A 10,505-nucleotide genomic window follows, 5' to 3' on the forward strand; every position below is an offset into this window, starting at 1 on the left:
GTTGGTTGAGGACCCCCCGGTCCAAAACACCGATAGTTGGCGCGCCAGGTAGGGGCCTCTGCGTGTCAGTTTCGTCATCCCAACAAGTTCCGGATGGTAGACCCCGCACGACCGCTGCGTCTCGGCATGGCGATCTGGTTTGGGAGCCTAGAGTTCATGTCTATAGGGCATGAGTACGACATGGTACTCCTCACGCCCCAAGCACCACCGACCGACGACGACGTCACGCACCGGTAGCCCAGGCATAGGCGGCGCCCCGATGGCCGCTCTCGCCGCGCTCGCCAGGCACAACGCGAGCAGGATCACCCTGATGCTACGCGAACCTAGGGTGACTCACCGCTCTCCACCGGTATCCTACGACCAGCCGTTGGCTTAAGGTCCATGGTTGGGGACCTATCTAGCCTGAGCCTGGACAAGGGAAAAACGTTAGTGGCACCTGGTGACGCCCCGCCATCAAGCTCCACTCCACCACTCCCTGAGGAGCCAACTTCGACGGAACAAAGCCCGGCGATGACACCATCCCCATACCCCTTCGGGTTGAGAAATGCCGCTGCCTCTTATGCTTACGCCTATGCTTCTGCTCACGCGGATCCCTCAGGACACCACCAGCACTTCGCTCTCGACTTCGACACTACCGCGTCGACCCACACCCATGCTGACTCCTTGGAGGAGGATGAGGCATGGGCCGAAGCAGATTTCTCCGACCTCCATGACCATGAAACCATGCACCACTTCTTGGCCACGAGTGACTATTGCTTTGGCTACTCTAATTCTAACGATGAAGGTACTTACGATCCCTCTCGTGAGTGCTTCCACGTCGGACTTGGGATGCCAAGCGCGGGCGATGAGGACGAGGGGGTAGGCAACCATACCCCGCTTCATCAGGGAACGGGCGATGCCACACCCTCACGCATTGTCCCACCAGCAGCACAGAATGAGAACCTTGCCCTCAGACAATTTTGACGCCTGGACCTGGAGCAGGTCCGTGAGCTTCAGGCCAAGGTTGGGCAAGATCGACTCCTTCTGCAATAGCTCCGAAACACTCTCGAGTAGGAGCAGCAGGGCTACGGTGACGGCGGAGGAGCCCGGCGGTGGGCCCGCGATGTGCACCACTGCATCAATGACGACAAAGGGGACAATCGTCCCCTAATCTTCAATCGCGCTAGCTAGAATGTTGTGGCTGCAGCGATGCTAGTGCGCGTGATGCCCGAGCCCTCTACCATAGAAGGGCGACGGGTTCGAGGCGAGCTCTGGGATCTCCTTGAGACCACCGCGGTGCAGCAGGCCGAGAGTTCCACCTCTTGGCGTTGTGGAGCTGCCTCGGACCTCCCCTCGGCAGCGCATCAGTAGGATAGGGAGGCCTTGGTTTGTCCCGAGCCTGCTCGGGCGCCAACAGCCCACAGGATCCCCTTGCGGCTTGACCACCTCGGCAACCAATGTGAGGTGTAGGCAGACCATGAGGTGGTCAGCAGACGACGATGCCACAACAATGAGGGGCCCGCCCGAGGCTACCATCCACACCGAGGTGGCCGTTATGACAGTGAGGAGGACCGCAGTCCTTCTCCTAAACCGTCTGGTCCTCGGGTCTTTAGTAGAGCCATCCGCGCTGCTCATTTCTCGGCTCGGTTTCGACAACCAGCCAACCTCATGAAGTACAGCGGCGAGACCAATCCCGAACTCTGGCTTGCCGATTACCGTCTGGCTTGTCAGCTAGGTGGTGCGGACGATGACCTGCTCATCATCCACAACCTCCCATTGCTCTTATTAGACTCGGCATAAGCCTGGCTCGAGCATCTTCCTCCCTTGTAGATCCATGACTGGCGCAACTTGGTTAGGATCTTCGTCGGGAATTTCCAGGGCACATATGTGTGCCCTGGAAACTCCTAGGACCTTAAGAGCTATCGCCAGAAACCGGACGAGTCTCTCTGAGACTTCATCCGATGCTTCTCTAAACAGTGCACCGAGTTGCCCAGTGTCGGCGACTTAGAAATCGTCCAGGCTTTCCTCTCCGACACCACCTGCCAAGACTTGGTCCGAGAGTTGGGCCAAAATGTGCCACGCTCGGCTACCGCACTCCTCGACATCGCCACCAACTTCGCCTCGAGCGAAGAGGCTGTTGGGGCCATCTTCCTCGAGAACAATGCCAAGGGGAAGCAGAGGGATGAGGCCCCCGAGGCCTTGGTTCCCCACCTCCCCAAAAGAAAGAAAAAGGGTCGCTAGGGGAAGCAGGCCGTCCTCGAGGCCGATCTAGTCGTGGCCGCAGAACGTAAGAATCCTCGAGGCCCCAGGGGCCCCAGGCCCTTCGATGACATGCTTAAGAAACCCTACCCTTACCACCAGGGCCCGGTAAGGCACGCCCTCGAGGATTGCTCCATGCTGCGGTGTTACTACACCAGGCTCGGCCTCCTCGACGACGGCGCCAGGCAGAGAGGCGCCGACAACTGGGATGATGACAAGGACGAAGGGTTCCCCAAGGTACACAATGCCTTCATGATCTTTGGCAGACCCTCAGCATGCCTTACGGCGTGTTAGCGAAAGAGGGAACGCCGAGAGGTCTTCTCGATTAAGGTAGACACTCCCCGATACCTCGACTGGTCTCGGGAAGCAATCACCTTCGATCAGGAGGACCACCCCGACCATGTTCCAAATCCCGGGCAGTACCCACTTGTTGTCGACCCGATCATCGGCAACACCTGACTCACCAAGGTGTTGATGGACGGAGGCAGCAGCCTCAACATCCTCTACGCCAGCACCCTGGAGCTCCTGGAGATCGACCGGTCGAGGCTCTGGGGCAACGCCGCACCTTTCCATGGCATCATACCGAGGAAGCGCACATGACCCCTTGGGTGCATCGACCTTCCCGTTTGCTTCGGCACCCCCTCCAACTACCGTAAGGAGGTCCTTACCTTCAAGGTGGTCGGATTCAGGGGAACCTACCATGCCATCCTAGGGTGGCCGTGTTACGCCAAGTTCATGGCAGTCCCCAACTACACCTACCTCAAGCTCAAGATGCCAGGTCCTAATGGCATCATCACGGTTGAGTCCATGTACGAACATGCATACGACTATGACGTCGAGTGCATCGAGTACGCTAAGGCTCTTGTGGAGGCCAAGACCCTCATTGCCATCCTTGACCGACTCAGTGGCGAGGCGCCTGACTCTAAGCATCGTGCGAGAGCATTCGAGCCTGCGGAGGCCATCAAGCTCATCCTGGTTGACCCCGCCTGCCCCGACGATCGGGCGCCACCCTCGACATCAAATAGGAAGCCATGCTCATCGACTTTCTCCGTGCAAATGCCGACATGTTCGCATGGAGTCCCTCGGACATGCCGGGCATACCGAGGGAGGTCACCGAGCACGCCTTGAACATCCAGGCTAGCTCCAGACCGGTGAAGCAACGCCTATGCCGATTCGATAAGGAAAAGCATAGGGCCATCGGCGAGGAGGTGCAGAAACTCTTAGCGGCTAGGTTCATCAAGGAAGTATCCCACCTAGAGTGGTTGGCTAACCCTATGTTAGTCAAGAAGAAAAATGGGAAATGGAGGATGTGTGTAGACTACACTGGTTTGAATAAAGCCTGTCCAAAAGTCCCCTTCCCATTACCTCAAATCGATCAGATCGTTGACTCCACTGCGTGGTGCGAGACCCTGTCTTTCCTTGATGCGTATTCTGGCTATCATCAAATCAAGATGAAAGAGTCCGAGCAGCTCGCGACTTCTTTCATCACCCCATTCGGCATGTACTGCTACGTGACTATGCCTTTCGGCCTTAGAAACGCAGGGGCCACATACCAGCGGTGCATGACCTAGGTCTTTGGTGACCACATTGGGTGAACAATCGAGGCCTCTGTGGACGACATCGTGGTCAAGTCTAGAAAGGCTGAGGATCTCATCAATGACCTGAAGATAGCCTTCAAATGCCTTAGAGGGAAGGGCATCAAGCTCAATCCCGAGAAGTGTGTGTTCGGGGTCCCCCGAGGCATGCTCTTGGGGTTCATAGTCTCAGAGCACGACATCGAGGCCAACCCAGAGAAGGTTTCGGCCGTAACCAGCATGGGACCAATCCGAGACCTCAAGGGAGTGTAGAGAGTCATGGGATGTCTTGCCTTTGTACCGCCTCTTGAGAAAATCTGAACGCTTTTCTTGGACCCCTGAGGCCGAACAAGCCCTCGACAAGCTCAAAGCACTGCTCACCAATCCTCCCATCCTGGTACCGCCGGCCAGTGACGAGGCCCTCTTACTCTACGTCGCCGCAACAACCCAAGTGGTCAGCGCTGCCATAGTAGTAGAGAGGCAGGAGAGGGGCATGCTCTGCCCATCCAACGACCTGTTTACTTCATCAGTGAAGTGCTCTCCGAGACCAAAACACGCTACCCCCACATCCAGAAGCTGGTCTACGCCATAGTCCTAGCCCGGCGCAAGCTGTGTCACTACTTCGAGTCCCACCCAGTGACCGTGGTATCGTCTTTCCCCTTGGGAGAGATAGTCCATAACCAGGAGGCCTCGGGCAGGATAGCCAAGTGGGCCATCAAACTTATGGGGGAAGCCTTGACTTTTGCGCCTTGAAAAGCAATTAAGTCCCAGGTCTTGGCCGATTTTATGGCTAAGTGGACCGACACCCAACTGCCACCTGCTCAAATCCAGACAGAATGCTGGACCATGTACTTCGACGGGTCTTTGATGAAGACCAGGGTAGGCATGGGTCTGCTCTTCATCTCGCCCCTCGGAGTACACATGTGCTACATGGTGCGGCTCCACTTCGCCGCCTCCAACAATGTGGCCGAGTACGAGGCCCTCGTCAACGGCTTGCAAGTCGCCATCGAGCTTGGAATACGGCATCTCGACATCCGGGGCGACTCGTAGCTCATCGTCGAACAAGTCATGAAGGAGTCAAACTACCTCGACCCCAAAATAGAGGCGTACTACAAGTTGGTACGTCGCCTGGAAGACAAGTTCGACGGTCTCGAGCTCAACCACATCGCGTGGATATACAACGAGGCCACGGACGAACCGGCAAAGATGGCCTCGGCATGGGCTCCGATCTCTCCGAACGTCTTTGCCAGGGACCTCCACAAGCCTTCCATTGATTATGCCTCAGTAGCAGAAGAGGGCCCACCGGCCGAGACCACCACAGGGCTCGGCGCCCCCTCCGCTGTCGAGACTCTCTCGACCGAGCCCGAGGTCATGGAAGTCAACATCGGGCCTCCCTAGACCAACTAGGACATGGACTGGCGAGTCCCATTCCTTGATTAGCTCGCTCAGGAAAAACTTCCTAGTGACAGGACCGAAGCCCGATGGCTTGCACGGCGAGCCAAGACTTACGTCCTCTGCAATGACGAATTATATCGGCGAAGTCCCTCTGGTGTCCTCCAACGATGCATCACCACCGAGGCAGGCCGAGCCCTGCTTTGGGACTTGCACGCAAGGGCCTGCGGGCACCATGCGACACCTCGAATGCTCGTCGGAAACGCTTTTCGCCAAGGGTTCTACTGGCCGACGGCGGTTGCCGACGCCACCAAGCTAGTACGCTCCTGCGAGGGATGGTAGTACTATGCGCGGCAAACACATCTCCCGACCCAAGCCCTCCAAACCATTCCCATTACATGGCCGTTTCCCGTATGGGGGCTCAACATGGTCGGGCCTCTGCAAAAGGCCCTAGGGGGCTACACCCATCTACTGGTAGCAATTGATAAGTTCTCTAAATGGATCGAGGCCCGTCTGATCAATCGAATCAAATCCGAGCAAGCGGTGCTGTTTTTCACTGACATTTTCTACAGGTTTGGGGTCCCTAACACCATCATCACCGACAACGGGACACAGTTCACCGGCAAAAAATTCTTGATGTTCTGCGATGACCACCACATCTGGGTGGTCTGGTTGGCCGTAGGACACCCAAGGACTAACGGCCAAGTAGAACGTGCCAACGGCATGATCCTACAAGGCCTCAAGCCAAGAATTTACAACCGGTTGAAGAAGTTTGGCAAGAAATGGCTCGCCGAACTCCCATTGGTCATCTGGAGCCTGAGGAACACTCCAAGCCGAGCCACGAGGTTCACACCTTTCTTCCTGGTCTATGGAGCCGAGGCCATCCTCCCCACTGACTTGGAATATGGTTCCCCGAGGCTACAGGCCTACAACAAACAAAGCAACCGCACCACCCGCGAGGACGCCCTCGACCAACTAGAGGAAGCCCGAGACATCGTGCTGCTGCACTCGGCCAAATACCAGCAGGCCCTACGGCGCTTTCAAGCCCGGCGCATCTAAAGCCGAGACCTGAAGGTAGGTGACCTGGTGTTGAGGCTGACACAGAGCAACAAGGGCCGCCACAAGCTGACCCCACCATGGGAAGGGCCGTATATCGTCGCCCAAGTGCTGAAGCTCAGGACCTACAAGCTAGCCAATGAGAAGGGTGAAATCTTCACCAACGCTTGGAACATAGAACAACTACGTCGCTTTTACCCTTAAATTTCTAAACATTGTATATATTGTTTCTCGGAATATAATTGAAAAGCGTTCTTTAGTTGTTCTAATTTTTCGAGAACCCCCCCCCAAGCGCATCGTGGGTCTCGACAATATGATGACACTATAAGGGAGACTCAGCTCTACCTCCATAGAACCGAGCCTCCCTCGGGGGCTAGATGGGGGATTCCCCCCCTAAGTCCCACGCACCATTTTTTAGTCGTTTTTTGAAAAAATTCCTATGCCAAACCCTCTAGCACGCTCTGACGAATCGGTTGTGAAAAACCCAAGGACCGAAAGCCCGTCTCAGGGCCAGAAGGCCGGTAGAGTCGCAAGACAGCCTAAGCCTCCGGGCTATGGTGCTCCCTCATCACCTTTCGCCCAGGGGATGGCTTAGGCTCCAAGGAAGTTTTTTGCGAAGAAATCTGATCAGAGACAACAAGAGGGCAGAGGCTCGAAAATACAAGACAAACGATTAAGAAACACGAGCACTTTAAAAAGAAAGGCCTCCACGGCCACAAGCGTTACGATACAAAGTTAATTCCTACTCTATTTACATGGCCACTTGGGCCTAGGTCAAGGCTTAGGACCTCCGGCATCGGCAGACGGCGGGGGAGGGACCACCTCCTCTTCAAACAACATTGCCAGTGCCGTGCTAGGGCCTTCCACCGCCTCTAACAGCTTTGTTACCACCTCGTCAACCTCCTCGTCATCATCGGGCAAGACGTAGCCATCGCTAATGGCTTGGAGGTCAACACCGACGTAGTGCGAGGCGATGACGGCCAGTGCGCGCTTGACGCCCATATGCAGTGCTCCTCGGAGCCGCTCACGCACTTGACCGCTCAGTGCAATCAGACGGCTCCCAAGGGAGCTGCCTGACTGAACCCCCTTGACCTCTAGGGCCTCGCAGGTAGCTCGGGCGGCACCCTTCAGTGCGTCATGCTCCCTGATCTCGGTCTCGAGCACCGTCTACACCACGACGGAAGCCTCGGCTGCCCTAGTGACCTCCGCCTCCAACTCTGCACCACAGGAAACGGAATGGGGTTGAGTGTGAGAAAAAACAAGCCAAATGGGGATGGAAGCCTACGGGGCTCACCCTTGGCCTTCTGCTCCTAGCGTCGGGCCTCGACCCGAGAGGCCTCGGCTTCCTCCTTCTAGCGTAGGGCTTCAGCTCAGGAAACGATGGCCTCCTCCTTCAGGCGCTGGGCCTCAACCAAAGAAGCCTCGGCCACCCTAGAAGCTTCACTCCCTAGCTCTACGTCACACCAGGGAGTTAGGGAGCGAACATAAGAAAAAAGTGAATAAAACAAAGAGAATAGGACTCACCCTCGGCCTTTCCCCTCCAAACCATAGCCTCGGCCACCGTAAGGGCCTCATCCAAGGCGCCCTTCATCAGCTGGTGCGCACTCTGCTCCGCCCCTAGCTATCCAGCAAGGACCTTGCCCGAGGCCGTGGCCTCTCTAGCCCGGGACCTAAAGGCGTCCCGCTCACTGGCCACGCAGGTCAGCTCTTCCTCCAACTCCTTGACTCGTGCCGCTAGAGGGGCGACCTGCTCCTGGGCCATGGCCACCTCGACCTTCACATCGGCACAACGAAGGCAGAGGTCCTCTACCTCTACGCTCCGCGCCGACAAGAGCTCGTTGGTGCCAGCAAGAAGGCCTTTCTACCACTAAAGCTAGTCCTAGATGTCCCTCTCCCACTAGAGAAAGACCGACTTTCCAAGGGACCGGGTCTCGAGCTCCTGGGGAAAATAGAATAGGGGTCAATCCCTACAAAGAAAACTCGGAAAAAGACCACCGCATGAGAAAAGAAAGCACAAACCTAGGCGACTCCGGGCAGATCGTTGGCCACCACGGACAGCGCCGTCCATAGTGACCGCTCTGCTAGCTGGCGGTACTGCTCGAATGTGTCCTAGCGACCGCCCTCGGCCGCGTCCTTGAGGGCAAACAGAGGCTCTGCCTCAGGATCATCCTGGCTTTGCCATAGGACACGCAGGTGATCCCACCCATGGGGCTCAGGTCGTACCCGCGCGAGGGCTGAGCTTCCCTCGCCTGGGGTTGGAACTGGCTGTTCCACGGCACCGGCCGCCTCGGCGTCGGCCATCTCCTACGCCCGGGAAGTATCGTCGGAGGAGATCGAAAGGACCTCAACCTCCTGGGCACTCTCCCGCAACAATGGCAGGCCTTGAACCAAGGGTGCCACCGAGGCCTCCACCGCCTTTGTCTCCATTTCCTAGACCGACGGCCTCGTCGTGATCACGTCAGCCTCGGTGGTCCCAGGGCTCTGGCCTCTGCCATCGTAGCCTCGGTGGTCCCGGGGGCTCCGGCCTCCGCCATCGTGGCCTCAGTGGTCCCAGGGGCTCTAGCTCCCACCATCGTGGCCTCGGTGGTCGCAGGGGCTCCTGTGCCCGCCGCAGCGGCTTCGATGGTCCTGGGCGCCACGGCCTCCGTCGCCCCGGCATGCGAAACCTCGGGGACCTTGATCCCGGTGCCCTCGGTAGCCAAGGGAACCTCGGCTGCATCCGATGCACCCGCCTTGCCATCATGGGGCGGAGGCGCTCCCTCCCCCGCCTGTGTCAGGGCCGCCTCGGCAGCCCCTCCTTGGGTAGCCGGCTCCTTCGGGTCAGCCCTTGCCGACGCCGTGCCATGTTGTAGGTCGGCTTGCGCCTCTACCACCCAGTGGGCGGTGGAGCCGGGGTTAACCTTGAGCGCTTTTAGGGGTGCCAAGGTAGGCACCTCCGCAGGTCGCTTCTGGCTAAGGACAAAATGTTTACAGGGTCAGCACAAGACAAAAGAACAAACGGAAAGCACTGCAGCTCCACCAAAAATACACCTACCTCGAGCGGGGCTGCAGCTGCTTCGGCACGGCGACCCTTGTCGGACAAGGTGGTGGCGGCGGCAGAGGCATGGCCTCTGTGTTCATCGGTGCCGGTTGGTCCTCGACGGACCCCGGTGCCACCTCGGTCCTCTGCAGGGGCAGTTGTGTCGCCCCCGCCGCCACCTGCTCCACCGCTGCCGCCGAGCCCACCGGGCTAACAGCACGCTTGCCCAACGCCCGCGCCTTGGGCATGTCGGCCTCGGCCCCGGGGCAGGCAATTGCCGACCCCAGGACAGCTCCTCCACCTCCCCCTAGGAGCATCGGGCTGCTTGCCGGCGCCCCAGGCACCGTCTCCCCTACATCAGGGAGATGGTCTAGGGGACCCCGCCCCATCTCGCCATCATCATCCCCGTCCGAGGCATCCGTCGATAGCGACGGCGACGGGGACTCCTCCAATGGGAGACCGTCCTTCCTTTGCTGCCGGCGACGCTCATCTAGTTTCTCACGCGCGAGAATCTGCTTCGTGCGCTTCGCCGCCTTAGTGTCCTTCCATGCCCGGTTGATCGCCCGCCACCTCACGTCCTCAGGAACAGGTGGCGGAGAGGCTCGCACGTCTCTCATCCCCTGTAGGAACATCGATCGCGCATAAGGGAACGAGAAATAATGAGAAATGGAGAAGGCTTGGGGGCTGCAGCGGCGCGCGACTTACCAGCGAGAGGAACCCCCATGACGAGCGCATCGTGATGGGGGTCAGGTTGCCGCCCCTCAGCTTCACCTCCACTGTCTCCCCCACCCGGTGAAGAATTTCCTCATCAGAAAGGGCAGAGGAGGACATCTAGATGCCCTCGTTTGGCTCACCCGGCCTCATCTCGAACAGGCACCGCCGCCAAGCCATTAGCGGCAGCACCCTCTGGTGGTGGAAGGCGGCCACGACCATGGCCACAGTAAGGCCATGGCCCCATAGCCTCTCCAGCCCCTCCAGAAGCGGCTACAGCTTGGGCTGATCCTCCCTCGGGACGCCATACTTCCACCTCTCCGGGCAGCTCCCCACAATCCGCCCAGTGTAGGGGGGAAGTCCGCCATCGTCGTTACGGAGATAGAACCAGCTCGTGTACCATCAACGATTGGATGACACGAGCTGGGCCGGGATGTAGAGGTGCTGGCGGTCCTGGCGCACTTGGAGAGTGCAGCCACCGGCCCTCACCGCTTTCCTCGTGCCCGACGTGCCCG

At 58.4% G+C, this 10,505-nt stretch overlaps 1 protein-coding gene across 1 annotated transcript; it reads right to left on the reverse strand.

Annotated features, from left to right (window-relative positions):
• Positions 1-8,713: 8,713 nt before the first annotated feature.
• On the reverse strand, positions 8,714-10,110 carry LOC136489314 (uncharacterized). Its single transcript, XM_066485996.1, has 3 exons — positions 9,985-10,110; positions 9,295-9,899; positions 8,714-9,212 (listed from the first exon to the last, which is right to left on the reverse strand). Exons 1-3 carry the CDS (start codon positions 10,108-10,110, stop codon positions 8,714-8,716), a joined length of 1,230 nt encoding a protein of 409 aa, XP_066342093.1.
• Between the last annotated feature and the right edge of the window lie 395 nt (positions 10,111-10,505).

This window comes from Miscanthus floridulus, chromosome 10 (genome assembly GCF_019320115.1).
Source record: "Miscanthus floridulus cultivar M001 chromosome 10, ASM1932011v1, whole genome shotgun sequence".
NCBI classification, from domain to species: Eukaryota; Viridiplantae; Streptophyta; class Magnoliopsida; order Poales; family Poaceae; genus Miscanthus; species Miscanthus floridulus.

What these genes read in the sequence shown, in the direction of transcription:
- LOC136489314 (XM_066485996.1), bottom strand. Translation starts at nt 10,110, where the DNA reads ATGTCCTCCTCTGCCCTTTCTGATGAGGAAATTCTTCACCGGGTGGGG. An exon ending in CATGGGGGTTCCTCTCGCTG is followed by an intron (nt 9,900 to 9,984) that starts GTAAGTCGCGCG and finishes ATGTTCCTACAG; the next exon opens with GGGATGAGAGACGTGCGAGC. An exon ending in CAGCTGCAGCCCCGCTCGAG is followed by an intron (nt 9,213 to 9,294) that starts GTAGGTGTATTT and finishes TTTTGTCCTTAG; the next exon opens with CCAGAAGCGACCTGCGGAGG.